Below are 20,831 nucleotides of genomic sequence, written 5' to 3'. Positions count from 1 at the left end.
TTAACTACAACTCTTCCTTTTTATGTGTTATTAAATGTCTACAAATGTATAAAATTGTTTCGAAATTAGGTAAAAATCATATAGGCACTGGTTCATGTCCCTATCGGCGGACATTTCGAAACAGTTATGACTGAAATCACGTGACTTTCGGCAGTTTGACACGCGCTCCGAATCACTGATTCGAAACAAATGATTCGCAAAGGATTCGAAGCTTAGCGTGTTGGGAAAGCGCCCGTCACTGTTGCGAGGCGAAATCATATGTTGTGAGCTGTTGACATTGAAGCTATATTTCTGTTAACGAACACAACGCTTTCTGTACTTTTATGCGCGGTAATAACATGTCAGCAATTGTTCCCGCCGCTTGTAAAGCAACTGCCGCGGTAGGTGACGTCATCAGCACAAGCCCTCTTATTTTGGATATTAAATCTTATATTTTTTGCTTGTTGTTTGCAGGTGATATTCCTCCATGGCCTGGGAGACACAGGGTAAACTGAATCACGATTACGTTAAGTGAATGAATGAATCAACTCTAAATTAAGTTCATAATAAGCCATTATAGTTTTTGACATCATTTACACTGCCTTTTCTTCAGGCACGGATGGGCTCAAGCTATGGCAGCGATCAGGACCCCTCATGTCAAGTACATTTGCCCTCATGCGTATGTACTTAATATTTATAGCTTTAATATAAAGCACATGAATCATTCCTGTTATGTTTTACCACGTGACCTGATATTTACCTGTGATTATTATGCCTGACCACCTATGCAGCCAATTAATAGTGAAAAACGTTTCGAAACTTTGATTCAATTGAACCAATTGATTCGCAAAATGATTCAGTGTTTCGAAGCGCTGGAAACGCCACAAGCTGGTGACCCCTGCTGGTCAGAACTATGGAAGCCCGTTTCCGCCACTAAATAAAAAAATAAAAGAATAATTGCGACTTTTTATCTTGCAATTGCGAGTTTATATCTGAGAATTCTGACTTTATATCTCGCAATTCTGACTTTATATCTCGCAATTGCGAGTTCATATCACAGAATTGTGACTTTATATCACGCAATTGTGAAAAAAATTCAGAATTGCGAGAAAAAAGTCAGAATTGCGAGAAAAATGTCAGAATTCTGACTTTATATCACGCAATTGCGAGTTTATATCTCAGAATTGTGACTTTATATCACGCAATTGTGAAAAAAATTCAGAATTGCGAGAAAAAAGTCAGAATTGCGAGAAAAATGTCAGAATTCTGACTTTATATCACGCAATTGCGAGAAAAATTCAGAATTGCGAGAAAAAAGTCAGAATTGTGACTTTATATCACGCAAATGTGAGAAATTCAGAATTGCAAGAAAAAAGTCAGAATTGTGACTTTATATCACGCAAATGTGAGAAATTCAGAATTGCGAGAAAAAAGTCAGAATTGTGAGAAAAAAGTCGGAATTCTGACTTTATATCACGCAATTGCGAGTTTATATCACAGAATTGTGACTTTATATCACGCAATTGTGAAAAGAATTCAGAATTGCGAGAAAAAAGTCAGAATTACGAGAAAAAAGTCAGAATTCTGACTTTATATCACGCAATTGCAAATTTATATCACAGAATTCTGACTTTATATCACGCAATTGCGAGAAATTCAAAATTGCGAGAAAAAAAGTCAGAATTGTGACTATATCACGCAAATGTGAGAAATTCAGAATTGCAAGAAAAAAGTCAGAATTGTGACTATATCACGCAAATGTGAGAAATTCAGAATTGCAAGAAAAAAGTCAGAATTGCGAGAAAAAAGTCGGAATTCTGACTTTATATCACGCAATTGCGAGTTCATATCACAGAATTGTGACTTTATATCACGCAATTGTGAAAAAAATTCAGAATTGCGAGAAAAAAGTCAGAATTGCGAGAAAAATGTCAGAATTCTGACTTTATATCACGCAATTGCGAGTTTATATCTCAGAATTGTGACTTTATATCACGCAATTGTGAAAAAAATTCAGAATTGCGAGAAAAAAGTCAGAATTGCGAGAAAAATGTCAGAATTCTGACTTTATATCACGCAATTGCGAGAAAAATTCAGAATTGCGAGAAAAAAGTCAGAATTGTGACTTTATATCACGCAAATGTGAGAAATTCAGAATTGCAAGAAAAAAGTCAGAATTGTGACTTTATATCACGCAAATGTGAGAAATTCAGAATTGCGAGAAAAAAGTCAGAATTGTGAGAAAAAAGTCGGAATTCTGACTTTATATCACGCAATTGCGAGTTTATATCACAGAATTGTGACTTTATATCACGCAATTGTGAAAAAAATTCAGAATTGCGAGAAAAAAGTCAGAATTACGAGAAAAAAGTCAGAATTCTGACTTTATATCACGCAATTGCAAATTTATATCACAGAATTCTGACTTTATATCACGCAATTGCGAGTTTATATCACAGAATTGTGACTTTATATCACGCAATTGTGAAAAGAATTCAGAATTGCGAGAAAAAAGTCAGAATTACGAGAAAAAAGTCAGAATTCTGACTTTATATCACGCAATTGCAAATTTATATCACAGAATTCTGACTTTATATCACGCAATTGCGAGAAATTCAAAATTGCGAGAAAAAAAGTCAGAATTGTGACTATATCACGCAAATGTGAGAAATTCAGAATTGCAAGAAAAAAGTCAGAATTGTGACTATATCACGCAAATGTGAGAAATTCAGAATTGCAAGAAAAAAGTCAGAATTGCGAGAAAAAAGTCGGAATTCTGACTTTATATCACGCAATTGCGAGTTTATATCACAGAATTGTGACTTTATATCACGCAATTGTGAAAAAAATTCAGAATTGCGAGAAAAAAGTCAGAATTACGAGAAAAAAGTCAGAATTCTGACTTTATATCACGCAATTGCAAATTTATATCACAGAATTCTGACTTTATATCACGCAATTGCGAGAAATTCAAAATTGCGAGAAAAAAAGTCAGAATTGTGACTATATCACGCAAATTTGAGAAATTCAGAATTGCAAGAAAAAAGTCAGAATTGCGAGAAAAAAGTCGGAATTCTGACTTTATATCACGCAATTGCGAGTTTATATCACAGAATTGTGACTTTATATCACGCAATTGTGAAAAAAATTCAGAATTGCGAGAAAAAAGTCAGAATTACGAGAAAAAAGTCAGAATTCTGACTTTATATCACGCAATTGCGAGAAATTCAAAATTGCGAGAAAAAAAGTCAGAATTGTGACTTTATATCACGCAATTGTGAGAAAAAAAGTCTGAATTCTGAGATATAAACTCGCAATTACTCTTTTTATTTTTTATTTAGTGGCGGAAACGGGCTTCCATACAGAACAGTGTAAATGCAGCGAGAACTCAGATCAAACATTCGTCGTACAAACCAGCTGCAAATGTTTCATGCAATTAATCCATTAAATATGACTTATGATGCACACTTTGAATCACTGGTCTGAAACAAATGATTTACAAAGGTTTTGAATCTTCACAAAGCGTTTCGGGGTGAAATGAGCATCCACTTGACACTGTCTTTCTCTTTCTTACTTTCTCATTGTATTATTTCCCTGTCACTGACCATGAAAGACCAGTCATGCCCGTCACCCTCAACATGAACATGGCAATGCCTTCCTGGTGAGACAAACACTCATTTATCAAGTGCTTACTACACAACTCTTCTCTTATGACACATTTCATTGATGTGCTTCTTAGGTTTGACATAATTAACCTCAATCCTGATGCGGAGGAAGATGAATCTGGAATTAAAAGAGCTGCTGAAAGCGGTTGAGTATAATCTGAAACTGTAGTGGAAGAACAACAGAGTGTTGAATCTGCCATTAAATGTGAACTACTTGAATTCGTTCGCAGTCAAAGCACTGATTGATCAAGAAGTAAAGAGTGGTATTCCTTCTCACAGGATTGTGTTGGGCGGCTTCTCTCAGGTAAGGCTAATCTCTCTCTGTCTTTGACTGAAAACTGTACGTCCTCATTAGTGCAGTTAGTAATAATCACTGCAGCAAGTGCAAATCACCCGCCTTGTTGACAGAGGCTGTTTACAGTAACTGCGCTCACCATCGCCTGATTGATCAGACAAAGCTACAAAGGAAACCTCTCTGGTAACAGTAGCGTGGAAAATTAGACGGGTGGCATTAGCTTTTGATGTTCCACGTATGTTCGAATGAGCCAGCTGACAAAAATGTTAGCAAGATGTTAAAACATACTAGTAACGTTCTAAAACATGCTAGGATTGCTAATTTATGTCAAAATATGCTAGTAACATTCTAACAATGTGTTAAATCATGCTAGAAACATGTTAATGTGTTAAATCATGCTAACGGCATATTAATATGTTAACATGCTAAATACACGTTAAACATTCTAGAAATGTGTTAAATCATGTTAGAATCATGCTAAAACATATCTATGCTAACATGCTAGAAACATGTTAACATGTTAAATTATGCTAGCAACATGTTAAAACATTGTAGAAACATACTAGAAACATTAACAATGTGCTAAATCATGCTAACAGCATATTAAAACATCTTATTAATGACATGCTAGAAACATGTTACCATGCTATATACATGATAAACATTCTAGCAATGTGTTAAAAAAATGCTAACATGCTAAAACATGCAAGCAATATGCTAAATCATGTTAGAATCATGCAAACAACATGTTAGAACCATGCTAAATCATGTGACATGCTAGAAACATGTTAACATGCTACATTATGCTAGCAGCATGTTAAAACATTCTAGCAACATGTTAGAAACATGTTAAAACATGCAAGCAATGTGTTAAATCATGTTAGAATCATGCTAGAAACATGTTAATGTGTTAAATCATGCTAGCAGCATGTTAAAACATTCTAGCAACATGTTAGAAACATTCACATGTTAAATTATGCTAGCAACATGTTAAAACATTTTATCATCGACATGCTAGAAAGATGTTAACATTTTAAATAATGCTAGCAACATGTTAAAACATTTTAACAATGTGTTAAATCATTCTAACATGCTAAAACATGCTAGCAATGTGTTAAATCATGTTAGAATCACAAAAGCAATATGCTAGAACCATACTAAATCATATTAGAAACATATTAACAATGTGTTAAATCATGTTAAAACATGTCAGGACCATGTTAAATCATGCTAGAAACATGTTAACACGTTAAATACATGTTAAACATTCTAGCAATGTCTTAAATCATGTTAGAATCATGCTAGGAACATGCTTGAACCATGCTAAATCGATGTTAAAACATGTCAGTGCCATGTTAAATCATGCTAGCAACATGTTAAAACATTTTATCAACAACATGCTAGAAACATGTTGAACATCCTAATAATGTGTTAAATCATGCTAGCAACATGTTAAAACATTCTAGCAATGTGTTAAATCATGTTAGGATCATGCTAGAACCATACTAAATCATGTTATAAACATGTTATCAATGTGTTAAATCATGCTAACAGCATGTTAAAACATTCTAGCAACATGCTAGAAACATGTTGGTACCATAATTTTATATTGTTAACATGTTAAAACATTTTATAATGTACTTATTCAAACGTTCACGTTAAATTAATGCTAGCAACTTGTTAAAACATTCTAGCAATGTGTTAAATCATGTTAACATGCTAAAACATGCAAGCAATGTGCTAAATCATGTTAGAATCACACAAGCAACATGCTAGAACCATACTAAATCATGCTAGAAACATATTCACAATGTATGTGCTAAATCATGTTAACAGCATATTAAAACTTTTTATCAACGACATGCTAGAAACATGTTAACGTTAAATATATGTTAAACATTTTAGAAATGTGTTAAATCATGCTAACAACATGTTAAAACATGCAAGCAATTTGTTAAAACATGTTAGAATCATGCTAGCATCATGCTAGAACCATACTAAATCATGCTAGCAACCAGTTAGAAATGTGCTAATTTGTGCTAGAAACATGCAGTTGTTATATCACGTTAGCAACATGCTAAAACATGCAAGAAATGTATTAAATCATGTTAGAAACATGCTAGCATCATGTTAAACCCATATTAAATCATGCTAGAAACATGTTAATGTGTTATATCACGTTAGCAACATGCTAAAACATGCAAGAAATGTATTAAATCATGTTAGAAACATGCTAGCAATGTGTTACATGCTAAAACATGATAGCAATAAGCTGCTTCATGTTAGAAACAATATGACAGACTGTATTGCCTTTTAAAGCTTTTTAAAGCTTGAAAAATACTTTATACGTCAACACTTTAAACTGAAAACCTTCAAACCTCAAGAATATAAAACTTCTTCAAACTTTCTGGTCAAAGCCAACATCAAAGTTTGCCTCCATGAACTTTTTTATCTAGTATAAGCCTTTGTAATCAAAATCCTATCTGCCATGACCTGGAGTGTGAACAGGATTGACTCCACACACGCACACACACACACACACACACACACACACAGGCTGACACAGTGTTTAATGTCTGATTGGTTCAGGGTGGAGCGCTCTCTCTCTACAGCGCGCTGACGGCGCCTCAGAAGCTGGCGGGTGTCGTCGCTCTCAGCTGCTGGCTGCCCCTCAGGAACTCCCTGTCACAGGTTGGTTAATTTAGCCTTTGGTAGTTTTAAGGACCTCACAACATTACAGAAAACATTTATGCAATCACATTGACATTATTTTCTTGTTCTGGAAACCTGTTGAAATACAATCTTTCATATTCCTACACAGTTTAATAGTGTACGTTATTATAAAATATAAACTTACTTTCATCACCTCTGAAAGTCTCAATGTCAAGTCACCTTCATTTCTATAGCGCTTCGTACAATAAGATTGTTTCAAAGCAGCTTTACAATACAGACTGTCTGCTAAAATCTCACCCTACACTTTTGTTTTCATTAAATCTCTTTTAGTTTGAAATATGTCTCAGTACAGAAGCACAGTGGTTTTTTGCCATTATATGTGCTTTTTTCCTGTCTGTTCTCTCTCATTCTAATGCTGTCTCTATTCTGTAGTCAGTGATAAGCAGTAATAAGGACATATCGGTGCTGCAGTGTCACGGCGAAGAAGATCCTCTGGTTCCCCTTATTTTTGGCAGTCTCACTGTAGAGAAACTCAAAATGATGCTGAACCCCTCCAATATCACCTTTAAAACATATCCTGGGATGGCTCACAGTGCATGTCCTGAGGTTTGCATAAACCAAGATAAACATTATCTCTGTTCCAAAATCGAATGAGTGGCCTCTCTATTAAGTAGTGTCTGCATAGGAAGCTCTCTAAGGCAGTATCCAAACCATTTTTCACTTAAGACTTACAGAGGTTTCATAGATTTGCACTAAACGAGAGAGAGATCGACTGAGCGCGTACGATTACCTGCGTCTGTCCTTCTTCAGCTCAAGTCATATATTTGTGAAAGAAATTGTTGTAAGAAGAAGAAAGCGATATCTTTTTCATAGCATCACTTCAACGTTTAAGGGTATTATGAGGTGTATGTTCTGTTATCTGGACCTTATTTTGACATTCTGTTCTGTTTCTCCACTCAGTTTTGAATTGTGAGATATAAAGTCAGAATCGCGAGATATAAAGTCAGGATTGTGAGATATAAAGTCAGAATTGTGAGATATAAAGTCAGAATTGCGAGATATAAAGTCAGAATCGCGAGTTATAAAGTCAGAATCGCGAGATATAAAGTCAGAATTGCGAGTTATAAAGTCAGAATCGCGAGATTTGACTTTATAATTGCGTGATATAAAGTCAGAATTGCGTGATATAAAGTCAGAATTGGGAGTTATAAAGTCTGAATTGCGAGTTATAAAGTCTGAATTGCGAGTTATAAAGTCTGAATTGGGAGTTATAAAGTCTGAATTGTGTGATATAAAGTCAGAATTGCGAGATATAAAGTCAGAATCGCGAGATTTGACTTTATAATTGCGTGATATAAAGTCAGAATTGGGATATAAAGTCAGAATTGATATAAAGTCAGAATTGCGTGATATAAAGTCAGAATTGGGAGTTATAAAGTCTGAATTGCGAGTTATAAAGTCTGAATTGCGAGTTATAAAGTCTGAATTGCGAGATATAAAGTCTGAATTGCGAGTTATAAAGTTTGAATTGCGTGATATAAAGTCAGAATTGCGAGTTATAAAGTCTGAATTGCGAGTTATAAAGTCTGAATTGCGTGATATAAAGTCAGAATTGGGAGTTATAAAGTCTGAATTGCGAGATATAAAGTCAGAATTGCGAGTTATAAAGTCTGAATTGCGTGATATAAAGTCTGAATTGCGAGATATAAAGTCAGAATTGCGAGTTATAAAGTCTGAATTGCGAGTTATAAAGTCTGAATTGCGAGTTATAAAGTCTGAATTGCGAGTTATAAAGTCTGAATTGCGAGTTATAAAGTCTGAATTGCGTGATATAAAGTCAGAATTGGGAGTTATAAAGTCTGAATTGCGTGATATAAAGTCTGAATTGCGAGATATAAAGTCTGAATCGCGAGATATAAAGTCAGAATCGCGAGATATAAAGTCAGAATCGCGAGATATAAAGTCAGAATTGCGAGTTATAAAGTCTGAATTGCGTGATATAAAGTCTGAATTGCGAGATATAAAGTCAGAATTGCGAGTTATAAAGTCTGAATTGCGTGATATAAAGTCAGAATTGTGAGTTATAAAGTCTGAATTGCGTGATATAAAGTCAGAATTGGGAGATATAAAGTCAGAATTGGGAGTTTATAACATGCAATTCTGACTATTTCTCGCAACTGTGAGAAAAGAAGTCAGAATTGTGAGATAAAAAGTCGCAATTACCTTTTTTATTTTTTATTTTAGTGGCAGAAACAAGCTTCCATAATATAGCCCTGTGTTTCAGTAATAATTACATAATTCTGGACAACAGCCTTAAATTGCTTCCTACATAGAAAGCTCGCTATGTTTTGGAACAGAGCAATTGAACGCATTCATTGATTGTATTTCGGACACTTGATGGCAGAAGCCATCATAAACTTCTATAGAGGTGAACGAGAGATGACAGCAAATAACATTTTTCTGTTCCATTTTTTTTGCGTTCCCATTTGCTCCAACAGCTAAAGAAAAGAATCTATGGTAGTGTTTCAACGACTTTCCAAAAGAGGGAACAAATATCAAGAGATTGAATACAACAGTCGGAAAAGAGCTTTTTAGGTCGTATAACACAAAATATAGTGTTATAGATGTATAGTAAAAAAATAAAAACAACAACTAGATTTTCAATGTTGATAACTGTAGAAATGCATTAATTGAAACATGAAACACACTTTCAACTGATTCCCTTCTCCTTTTCTTTCAGGAAATGATGGATATCAAACAGTTTATTGAGAAGCAGCTTCCTCCAATCAATCAATAAATCATTTATACTCTAATTGGACATTTGACTCAGTTACTTCCAAACCCAGCGTGAACTGAAGAGTATTTATTATGAAAATAATATACTTAATATATACTTTTTAATAAGTGCAAACTGTTTTTGTGAATATTTTGAATGAAAGACTAAGAGGAGAAATTGCAATTTTTCAGTCATTTTTGCTCCTATTTACCAAGGGTGCCGATATTTGTGTAGCCCACTGTACTGTATATATAACTTTTGACCGCCAAACATTGTTTAATTGTGATTATGAGCAGATCTCTTGAAACCTCAAACTGTCCTTACAGTGTTAAAATTAGGTTAAACTTAATTCCCATTTCCAGATGTGACTGTCTATTTTCAAATCAAAGATTGTATGCTAGATTAATGGGACATTAAAACAGTTTGTTTGTGTTTACTTTACTTTATTGTTATTTATCTCTTTTTTGTACAGTTTATACAGTATACATAAATTCATCAAATGCATTATTTGCATTTAAAAACATATCAAATCCTAGACAGATGAAATGTTGAGTTGATTTCCGTAGATCGATGCTTTGGTGTGTGTAGGTGTAAGATCTATTCTTCTTATTTCACATATAAATTTGAAATCATCCAGACTGAAACTAATTGAAAGCACCAGTTTTTAATGACAATTTTATAATTTTCTAGCCTATCCTAGTATGTGAGGTAAGGCACAATTACGGTTCTGCTATTTGAAGTGTATATCCATGCAGACAGAAATAGGAGAATATCTTATTTGAAATAAAAATTGAACTATGAACAATGCAACAACTTTTTTAATAGCACTTCTGTCTGAGTAACATATATAGAGTGGTCCAGGGATGATGTATTTTAGTAGGCTAAAACCCGGAAACGCGTATTTTAGCATTTCCGATTCCATCATCCTGAAGTCAGAGGTTTTTTTTGAATGAGTTTTTGGTTAAAATAAGGTTTATGATGAACACAAGCTCAAGCTCACTACTCACTTTCACAGCCTCATTGTGTTTGTGCTCTTGCAAACTATTCTAACTCCAACTTTAATGTAATTTAATTTAATGCAACTTTAGCTTTTGACTTCTGCCGATTGTATTTACGCTTCAAAATTCATAAGATGTGTTCATTTGTGAAGATTAACACGATGAACAAAATGTGCAATAATCATCATACAGACCTTATTTTCTGGAATAATCCAAAAGACAATGGTAAACTCCTATTGGGATTTTCTCGAGGGAACCAGTGTGATGCTCACTTCCGGGATGGCCTACAAAAATACGTCATCACGGTAGTGCTGTATTTGGACAAGACTTAACAGAAAATGTTGGCAATGTCTGGCATCAGTGTTTCAGAGCATCAGTCCTGTCGCCTCGCAGAATGTTTTAGATGTCTCACTAATTAAAACACTTCTTAATGTGTTGAATAGGGAGAAAACTAAAGCATTCTGGGAGGTCATGAGGACTGGGGTGTGCTAAATTATTAAATGCAAACATTCCAATCTGACATGAGTCAGACAAACATTCCTGCACCAAACATCCGCCATTTGTTCGTGGCCGGGGTGGCTGGGATGCTTAAAAAAATGATACTATTTTAACATCAAAAATGACACTTTTTATCCCAATATATAGTATACTGATCAGCCACAGCATAATATTGTGTAGGTCGTGTGCTTTCAGAACAGCTCTGGTGCATCACGTCATGGACTCCAGAAGACCTCTGGACGTGTCTGGTGGTTTGTGGCAGAAGTGTTCACAGGTCCCTAAAGGCGAAGTCAAGTCTAAAGCCTTTGTTCTATTTTTAGCAATAGTTCTTTCAGCAAGTTTAGAAATATCAAAAGTGATTTCTACTTCAAAAATGTCTAATAAAGCACACAAAGGGCCCTATTTTAACGATCTAAACACATGGCACAGGTGCACTTAGGTCATGTCCGAATCCACTTTTGCTAGTTTAATGACGGGAAAAAATGGTCAGTGCACCAGGCACACGATCTAAAAGGGTTTTACCTCATCTCTTAATGAGTCATGGGTGTGTTTTGGGCGTAACATGCAATAAATTAATCAGTCTCCGAACCACTGATTCGTAACAAAGGATTTGTAAAGCTTTGAAGCAGTATTTTGAAATCACCCTTCTCTATTATATTGTTGAATAAAGACGTTATTTTTTTGGTGCACAAAAAGTATTCTCGACGCTTCATTAAGGTTGAACCATTGTAGTCACATGACTGTTTTATCTTTAGTACCTTTCTGGATGTTCAAAAGTCTAAATGATCTTGCTCTCAATGCAGGCCTCACTGAGCCATCTGATTTCACAAAAATATCTTCATTTGTGTTCTGAAGATGAACGAAGGTCTTATGGGTGTGGAACGACATGAGGGTGAGTAATTAATGACAGAATTTTCATTTTTGGGTGAACTAACCCTTTAAGTAGGACTCGAGTCCAAGAGTTTCCATCTTTGGTTTGTGGCACCAAAACATGGTCCTTTGGGTCCTGTGAGGGGGGCTTCCGTGGATCAGATATGTTGGTCCATAACTTCCCATAGATGCTCAATTGGATTGAGATCTGGGGAATTTGGAGGCCAAGGCAACACCTTGAACTCTCAAACCATTCCTGAACCACAGGACACATTCAGAGGTCTTGAGGAGTCTATGCTTCGATGCATCAGAGCAGTTTTGGGGGACCGACACAATATTAGGCATGCGTTTTGATGTTGTGGCTGTAACTATGATGTATGTAGCACATAATCGGAGACCCTTCTGTCAACTAAACTCAATAACAACTAGTCAAGGGAGATGCATTCGAGAATCGTGTAAATACCAGATGCGCATGCCGATCTGACTTGGCCGACCCGATCACCTGGGATGAAAGGTACGTGTAAACAGGGCCAAAGGGATCTACCAGGTCTACAGGGAAGTGTGTTAGGCCTGTGTCTGAATTTTGTACATTCATGTGTTTATGTTAGGACTCAGTGGGCTCTTCAAGGCTCTGTATGAGTTCTGCGTACATGCTGGAGTTCATGTATCGTGGGTAGGAGTCTCGCTGCATGAGCATGTAGATCTGCTGCTGTGCCTCGTCAAACGTGCATGATGAGGGTTCCTGCATGTTGCTGTTGATCACTTCTCGCACACGTGAGTCCAGACTCACCTAGACATACAAACACAGGTTTCCAGATGAGGTAATCATGGATAACTTGTGGTTCTGTTCCAAAAACTGCTGAGTTGAATTGCTTCTACAAGGGCCAGGTGTCACCAATTAACGATTTAGAATCTTTGCTTTATTGTGAAAACAAAAATTTTGATAAATCTATATATTTTTGTATTGGAACAGACTGACTGTCTGCAAAGTCTAGGGTTAAGAACCTGGTTTGAAACTTGCCCAATTGGCCAAAATGGAAGCAAATTATGTTGTATACTCTTATCAAATTCTCAAATTAGAATTGAGGGATATCAGCTGCTTCTATGATTTTATCTGTTTGATCATGCTTAGAAGTTGTTGATTACGTAGCCAATGAATTGTCATGATTCTATACAGTCTTTAAACAATCGTCAACGTGGTAGAAGTTCCCAGAACATTAGCTACAGAAACAGCATCATGTTTCCTCTTCAGGGAATCAGATTACATACGTAACCAAGATGTTTTGGAACATCATTGGGTGTATGTATATAATGGAGACAAAGATAATAATATTTAACAACAGTATAGGCAAAAATTCAGATGTGGAAATGAGCATATATACCTCTTTAGGTGACAATACAGAGACGTAGTCCTCAAATATTTGTTTCACAGTCTGTTCTACCGTGGTTTTGTTGGTCTCTTTCTTTAGACTCTCACAGACGAGCCAGAAGTTCAGGTTTTCTTCACTAAACTCAGTCTTCAGAAACTGTTGGAAGTGTGCACGACCTTGTGCACTTTTTATTAAGCGCTCAAATGACTCTCCCCATGCGCGAACCTCCTCCAGAGTGAGCTGAGGCCTGTAGAAGAGGTGAGACCAGGAAAGAAAGATGCGTATCAGCGCCCCCTACCATATAACAGTGAAAACATGGATTGCTGGAAAATTCTGTCAATGGTGGTGAAAGAGTTAAAGGATTAGTTCACTTGAGACTTCAAATTTCCTGATAATTTCCTCACCTCCATGTCATCCAAGATGTTCATGTCTTTCTTTCTTCAGTCGAAAAGAAATGAATGTTTTTGATGAAAACATTCCAGGATTTTTCTCCATATAGTGGACTTCACTGGGGTTCAACGGGTTGAAGGTCCAAGTGTCAGTTTCAGTGCAGCTTCAAAGAGCTCTACATGATCCCAGACGAGGAATAAGAGTCTGGGATCATGTAGAGCTCTTTGAAGCTGCACTGAAACTGATATTTGGACCTTCAACCCGTTGAACCCCAGTGAAGTCCACTATATGGAGAAAAATCCTGGAATGTTTTCATCAAAAACATTCATTTCTTTTCGACTGAAGAAAGAAAGACAATCTGAAGTAATCCTTTAAACGGTTGCAGGAAAATATATCTGACCCCTTGGATTTACATAAAGGTGTCTGCTTTAATATGTAACATACTATCGATACATGTTCATGACTTTATTGAACACACAGTGGAAATATTCACCACACAGGGAGGAAAAGTTAGTTAAGGCTAATGAATTCTCTAAAAGCGAACAGGTGTCAAATTAATGAGACGAGATTAGAGGTGTTGCTCAGAGCCACCTTGCCCTATAAAAACTGTTGAACACTGTGAACTGTTGGAAAAGGTTTCTCTAAAGGTATACAGCTTTACAAATTAACACACTATAAAGGCCGTCATGAACCACTTTCTGACCTATAGCTCTGTTGTTGCAAGGGGTTCATCAAAGGAGAAAAAAAGGCAAGCGTCTCAACAAACCATCAGTAATTGTTAATGGAGGGCAATTCGTATTTCACTGCTGAATCTTTCTTTTTAAGATGTTTCAGAATGGTTTCCCAAAGTAAATGCTCTGTGGTTAAATTTCTGAAAACGAACATATTGAATGGGTTCCATAAAAAATTTTGAGCCAAAGGAGGTTAGGAATCTTGGGGGAACCAGGGAGTCTATCAAGCCGAACAGGGGAGCGTTTCCCAAAGCGAACTATGGTTGCAAGTTCCGTCATTACCAGTGAGAACAGTTTTGCCAGGCTGGGTTTTAAGGATGGGGAAAGTGACTGGCACTGGCTCCAGAACAAGCACGGGCCTCTGTAATGGACAAATACTCTGGGCAGTTCTGTGGCAGGAGTGAACTTGGGACTGACGTCCTTTACCTCACCAACTGTAAAGGGGATCCACTTAGTTGAAGAGCCAGCTCCACAAAGTCACAAAATGTCTCTTGAGGACAATCTATGGGTAGTATAGACTTTAAAGGTGCAGTATGCGATCTCCCAGAATTGTTGTTGAACACTGTTGATATATGAAATCAACCCAAACACTCTATTCATTGCCTCGCCTCCAAGATTCACAAACACTTTACCGCCCGCTCCTAACCAGTCTCGAACCCCGATCGCCACATGCGAGGCACTAACAAGGACGCTAAACACCACATTCTCTTGCATCAGTCGCCAGCGCACCTCTTGAGATCAGGGCAGTGAAGTTTATCTGCACAGCTCTCACCAGCTGGCCTCTGTTACACATGCAATGCAAGAGTGGATGTCTATCATAGCAGGAGCGAAGCACAATAATGCGAAGTTAATGAACAAATGACAAGGAAGCACAAAAAAATGAAGAGTTAATAAAGCAAGAGTTGGTAACTGTGAAACCGCAGAACCAACGTTACTCCCGTATAGAGCAAAAACAACAAGCGAGCTCAGCGTACATTTTCAGGCCTTCCCGCATAGGTCTCTCTAATATTAACGCAGGCCCTAAAGCTCTTGCCTGACCATAACCGTCTTTCTCCAGTGATGTTCCTCTGAGATTTTCTCTTTTGTATTGTCTCTCATCTCTCTTTCAACAGTCTTTCTTCAGTTCTCCCTCTTGCTCACTCTCTCTCCTCCACCATCTTAGCCTCCTAATGCCGATTGGCTACACCTTTGTTGTGGCGCTCAGTCCTCCCACAATTCCTCTGCCTTTAGATATACACCTGTGCCAGAGTAGGAGCACCATGCATGTGTACACTGTGTGTCCAATAAAGACAAGGTCTTATGTGTTATTTAAGATAGACTGTAATTGTCTATTGTTGTGATTTAGTTGAAAATTAGATCACATTTTATGACCAGAACTTCAAGGTACATACAAAGTTTCACAAAGGGTTGCAACTGTATTTATTGAAAGGTTAGAAGGTTAAGTAAAAAGAGGTCATGACATGAAAATACAGTTTTTCTTTGATCCTTTGACTAAGTTTCAGACCTCTAAAATTCTTCTTCGTTGTAGAAATCGTACTTGTTGAAACCAAGCCGCCAAAATGTCTTTTCTACTTCCTCCACCTTGTGACGTCGCTACAGCAAATGCTAACCTAGTATTTGAAGGTTGAGCAGCGAGCTCATTGGCTACTGATACAGCAGGAACCAATCAGCTGTGCCCTATAGACAATGATGTGATTGCAAGCAGATTGAGTTGAGGATCTATCAGCCTGCGCCATCTAGAGTTTCATGAGAGAACTTTGTATTTCTGCTTTGTTGTCATTCGAGAGACTCCAGTCTCTGGGATGAATCAAAATGCCAACCACTAGGCAAAATGAGGGTTGGAAAAATGTCTAATATTTTAAACATTATAATTAAACCTTAGGGAACATATTAAAGTAATAAAAAGGCATGTCATGACCATGTTCTTAAAAGTTCTTTACTTTTTTTGTGCAATATTTAAAATTTTTAACTTACATCTGGTTGATATCAGCCTCCTCTTGTTCTTCTGAGATCGTTGTCATAATTCTTTCCTCCTTAGCAGAGCGTACTGTAAGACTACACAAACACACATTATAAAAACATGTTTTTTGTGTGCACCATGTGACATCTGTATGTCTCAGGAGAGGAAGAAGATGCACACTTCAAAGCTCAGTCTACATTAGCCTTAATGAAGTTTTCTAACACACCTGTACTCTCAAGTGAAACATCTCACAACCACGCTACTTATTCTTGAGTTCTCTTAAAAATGTGCTGCAAAAAAACTTTGTTTACTTCGTAAAACTCATTTACCTCAAAAAAAAAAAAAAAAAATCTTTAAGGTGCCCCTTTAAGGCAAGGCAAAAAAAAAAAAAGGATGTTTAATGGATGTCAGTGGAGGAGAGGCTTCAGTGCACTGAATAAACTTAAACCCCTTAGGATCAGAGGGAAGAAAACAAGGACAGAGGATTCGAAGAAAAGCTTATTTGTACATTGAAATATCTTGATAACTCGAGCAAAAGCATATGAAGCACATTGTTTGCTGAAATAACCACAACATTAACAACAACACTGAAATAAGAGCGTGTGCAGATTATCTGTCAATCAGATGAGCGGAAAAGTGGCGTTCGTTACAATAGCAACAGTAGACATACGGCACGTTTTCTTTCTGAATCATCATTGGCCGGTAGAAAGGTTTTCAATTCTTGAATGACATCGAAAAACCTTTGAATCGTGAACTATCTCTTTAATTGACATCTATATCAATCAGGCATAACATTATGAGGACTGACAGATGAAGAGAATAACACTGATCATCTCTTCATCACAGCACCTGTTAGTTGGTGGATATATTCGGCAGCAAGTGAACATTTTGTCCTCAAAGTTGATGTGTTAGAAGCAGGAAAAATGGGCAAGCATAAGGATTTGAGCAAGTTTGACAAGAGCTAATTTGAGATGGCTAGACGACTGGATCAGAGCATCTCTAAAACTGCAGCTCTACTGGGGTGTTCCCGGTCTGCAGTGGTCAGTATCTATCAAAAGTGCTCCAAGGAAGGAACAGTGGTGAACTGGAGACAGGGTCATGGGCGGCCGAGACTCATTGAAGGCTGGCCCGTGTGGTCCGATCCTACAGACGAGCTCCTGTAGCTCAAACTGCTCCAGAAGTTAATGCTGGTTCTGATAGAAAGGTGTCAGAATACACAGTGCATCAGTTTGTTGCGTATGGAGCTGTAGACCAGTCAGGGTGCCCATGCTGACCCCTGTCCACCGCCGAAAGAGCCAACAGTGGACACGTGAGCATCAGAACTGGACCACGGAGCAATGGAAGAAGGTGGCCTGGTCTGATGAATCATGTTTTCTTCTACATCACGTGGATAGCCGGGTGCATGTGCGTCGCTTACCTGGGGAACACATGGCACCAGGATGCACTATGGGAAGAAGGCAAGCCGGCGGAGGCAGTGTGATGCTTTGGGCAATGTTCTGCTGGGAAACCTTGGGTCCTGCCATCTATGTTGATGTTACTGTGACACGTACCACCTACCTAAGCATTGTTGAGACCATGTACACCCTTTCATGGAAACAGTATTCCCTGGTGGCTGTGGCCTCTTTCGGCAGGATAATGCTCCTTACACAAAGCAGAAATGGTTCAGGAATGGTTTGAGGAGCACAACAATGAGTTTGAGGTGTTGACTTGACCTCCAAAATTCCCCAGATCTCAATCCAATCGAGCATCTGTGGGATGTGCTGAACAAACAAGTCCGATCCATGGAGGCTCCACCTCACATCTTACAGGACTTAAAGGAAAGATCTTGGTGCAGATCCCACAGCACACCTTCAGGGGGTCTAGAGGAGTCCAAGCCTTGACGGGTCAGGGCTGATTTGGCAGCAAAAGGGGGACCAACACAATATTAGGAAGGTGCTCATAATGTTATGCCTAATCGGTGTATATGCCATTCAGTGAGAGAAGTAACTTCTGTCTGCAGTTGCTACTGAAGTTTGAACAGTCTCATTTGAAACAATCCGTCATGTAAGTCTATGCTCTCGTTCATGTGAATCATTTAAAGATAAGCGTTTTCTCACCAGGAGCAGCTGCAGCAGCAGCACCAGCAGAAGCAACAGGCGTTTGAGGGAGCATTAAACGAGCCGAGGGTTTGAGTGCTCACACTTCCCGACGTGTGAGCGTCGGGGCCGGTATTCTGCACTCCGGTGGTGTTTTCATCATTCTCCGGTGGACGTTTTCCCATCTCCACCAATTCAGAGCCCATGAGCTAAAGACACAACTTTCAGTTCACCAAAATGCTTTCACACAAGTGAGAACATTATCTGTGCAACACAAGTACACATTTAACAGTTGTAATGCTTAATCATGCTTAATTAATTTAAGCAGCCCTCCAGGTAGGAAAAAGGCCTGCATGCCACAATCCACAGGAGACGTACAGCAAACACTGATATCCAGCGAGACCAATTACAGCAGAACACCTGAGATCAACACCACACATGATTCTGTTTATTCATGCAGCTATTTTTTTTATAATAATAATCATTTAGGAACAGTTTATTACGTTTTTTTTTATAGTATTAATAAATTAAGGCCAAATGCACAGGATAGAGGCATGCACATAATGTCTGCTTTAATTAGTCACATCAGCTGTCAAATCCCTTTACATTATTCCTCTTTCATTATAGACATTATTTCATTATTCATAATGGACTTCAATTCCTTTATTAAATCATGATTATATTTATACACACCGACATTCTATTAAATTTACGTTTCTGATTTATGTTCATTTTATTTGTATGGGGAATGCTCGCAGTTTGCGCGCCATAAATCAGCCTCAGCACGAGCAGCAGGATGCAGACATGATGTCTGACACACCACATATCAATAATTAAACCGATCTGCATCACAATACGCAATAATGCACACGTATATAATTAAAACAATCAAAATAACGAAACTCACCTCTTCACCATTGGTGTCCAGAAAAGACTAACACCGGCTCTCGTTCACGCGCGCATTATCTGTCCGGCGCTCAGCTTCTCCTCCCGGACGCATGCGCGTGTCAGTTTCTGCTCCAGATGCACTCTGCTCTGACGCGCGCATATCATCACATTCAACGATTCATGCATTGTTTACATTACCCTATTAGAAGATTTTGTGCAAATAAATAATCAGAACATAAGCCGTTATTAGTACAGACGGTATCATAATCTAATATAGGCTATTTTACTGCTCTTTTGTGTTTATTTTGTGTTGTTTCCTTTAAATGTTCTCCAGTGGGGAACGCCTCGAAAACGAGATGGTTCATCTCAAGGGTGTTATCCTAAAAAATAAATTGAAATGGAAATATATCGACTTTGAGCTTGTGGAAAGGCGTAAATAAAACTTCTTAATTCTTCTTCTTCTAATTATATTGTTATTACAGAGGATTTTGGATTAAAAAAAAATACATTTTTATTCATGCATAACTTATTCGTTATCTTCTTGCTTGTGAAATAATTTTACTTTAGAGTTAATCAACAAACAATGAGAAAGTTCGTGTTTTTGTGCATCCGCTCGTTTTTGTGCTTATATGCTAATTTTTTTGGACGTACATTTGGTTTTTGTGCAGACACTCGTTTTTTGGATGTACGTTCAGTTTTCGTCCGTATATGCCCATTTTTTTGGGGAAGTTTTATGTATATGCTTGTTTTTTTGGACGTACTTTTGATTTTTTTGTGCGTATATGCTAATTTTTTTGGAAGTACGCTCGTTTTTGTGTATATGCTTGTTTTTTTGGACGTACTTTTGATTTTTTTTGAGCATATAGGCTATGCTAATTTTTTTTTGGAAGTACGCTCGTTTTTGTGTATATGCTTGTTTTTTTGGACGTACTTTTGATTTTTTTTGTGCATATATGCTAATTTTTTTGGAAGTACGCTCGTTTTTGTGTATATGCTTGTTTTTTTTGGACGTACTTTTGATTTTTTTTGTGCATATATGCTCATTTTTTTGGAAGTACACTCGTTTTTGTGTATATGCTTGTTTTTTTGGACGTACTTTTGATTTTTTTTGTGCATATATGCTAATTTTTTTGGAAGTATGCTAGTTTTTTTGGACATACATTCGGTTTTTGTGCGTATTCTTTTTTTGGACGTACGTTAGTTTTTTTGTGAGTATATGCTCATTTTATGCTCGTTTTTTTGGACGTACGTTCGGTTTTTGTGCGTATTAGTTTTTTTGGACGTACGTTAGTTTTTTTGTGCGTATATGCTAATTTTTTGGAAGTACGCTTATTATGTGTATATGCTTGTTTTTTCGGATGCACATTCGGTTTTCGTGCATAGTCTCGTTTTTTTGGACGTGCGTTGGTTTTTTGTTGTGCGTATATGCAATTTTTTTGGAAGTACGCTTGTTTTTGTGTGTATACGCTCGTTTTTTTTTGTACATATGTTCGGTGTGTGTGCATACGCTCTTTTTTTTGGTATGTTCGGTTTTTGTGCGTATTGGTTTTTTTGGACGTACGTTTGGTTTTGTGCGTACTTTTTTTTTTGGACGTATGTTATTTTTTTGTGCATATATGCTAATTTTTTTGGAAGCACACTCGTTTTTATATGTATATGCTTG

General features: G+C 37.2%; 2 protein-coding genes across 6 annotated transcripts; one reads left to right on the top strand and one right to left on the bottom strand.

Annotated features, from left to right (window-relative positions):
* Positions 1 to 125: 125 nt before the first annotated feature.
* lypla1 (lysophospholipase 1) lies at positions 126 to 9,829 on the top strand. 5 transcript variants are annotated; one of them, XM_048186411.1, is made up of 10 exons: positions 126 to 380; positions 454 to 485; positions 593 to 658; positions 3,598 to 3,640; positions 3,719 to 3,789; positions 3,875 to 3,948; positions 6,529 to 6,630; positions 7,045 to 7,218; positions 9,111 to 9,207; positions 9,353 to 9,829. In XM_048186411.1, the coding sequence occupies exons 2-9, from the start codon at positions 467 to 469 to the stop codon at positions 9,177 to 9,179; spliced, it is 618 nt and encodes a 205-aa protein (XP_048042368.1). In that variant the 5' UTR covers positions 126 to 380; positions 454 to 466; the 3' UTR covers positions 9,180 to 9,207; positions 9,353 to 9,829. The 5 variants fall into 5 exon arrangements, 4 of the variants coding, with proteins under 4 accessions (XP_048042368.1, XP_048042369.1, XP_048042366.1 ...); XM_048186412.1 differs by having other exon boundaries at positions 454 to 505; positions 3,593 to 3,640; XR_007184362.1 differs by having other exon boundaries at positions 128 to 380; positions 3,593 to 3,640; positions 9,111 to 9,293; positions 9,523 to 9,829.
* Positions 9,830 to 12,115: 2,286 nt separating this feature from the next.
* LOC125265866 (regulator of G-protein signaling 20) lies at positions 12,116 to 19,524 on the bottom strand. Its single transcript, XM_048186413.1, has 5 exons — positions 19,188 to 19,524; positions 18,302 to 18,489; positions 16,220 to 16,300; positions 13,137 to 13,371; positions 12,116 to 12,544 (listed from the first exon to the last, which is right to left on the bottom strand). Exons 2-5 carry the CDS (start codon positions 18,484 to 18,486, stop codon positions 12,359 to 12,361), a joined length of 687 nt encoding a protein of 228 aa, XP_048042370.1. The 5' UTR covers positions 18,487 to 18,489; positions 19,188 to 19,524; the 3' UTR covers positions 12,116 to 12,358.
* Positions 19,525 to 20,831: the final 1,307 nt, after the last annotated feature.

This window comes from Megalobrama amblycephala, linkage group LG3 (genome assembly GCF_018812025.1).
Source record: "Megalobrama amblycephala isolate DHTTF-2021 linkage group LG3, ASM1881202v1, whole genome shotgun sequence".
Lineage (NCBI taxonomy): Eukaryota > Metazoa > Chordata > Actinopteri > Cypriniformes > Xenocyprididae > Megalobrama > Megalobrama amblycephala.
Note: the sequence above shows the minus strand (reverse complement) of the source record. Positions and strands in the feature narration are given on the sequence as shown.

Coding starts and splice junctions, on each gene's coding strand:
- lypla1 (XM_048186409.1), top strand. CDS start 324: ATGCGCGGTAATAACATGTCAGCAATTGTTCCCGCCGCTTGTAAAGCA. Junction 381..453: donor CTTGTAAAGCAACTGCCGCG/GTAGGTGACGTC, acceptor TGTTGTTTGCAG/GTGATATTCCTCCATGGCCT. Junction 486..592: donor CATGGCCTGGGAGACACAGG/GTAAACTGAATC, acceptor CCTTTTCTTCAG/GCACGGATGGGCTCAAGCTA.
- LOC125265866 (XM_048186413.1), bottom strand. CDS start 18,486: ATGGGCTCTGAATTGGTGGAGATGGGAAAACGTCCACCGGAGAATGAT. Junction 16,301..18,301: donor TGCTGCTGCAGCTGCTCCTG/GTGAGAAAACGC, acceptor GTGTTTGTGTAG/TCTTACAGTACGCTCTGCTA. Junction 12,545..13,136: donor CTGTATTGTCACCTAAAGAG/GTATATATGCTC, acceptor TTGTATGTCTAG/GTGAGTCTGGACTCACGTGT.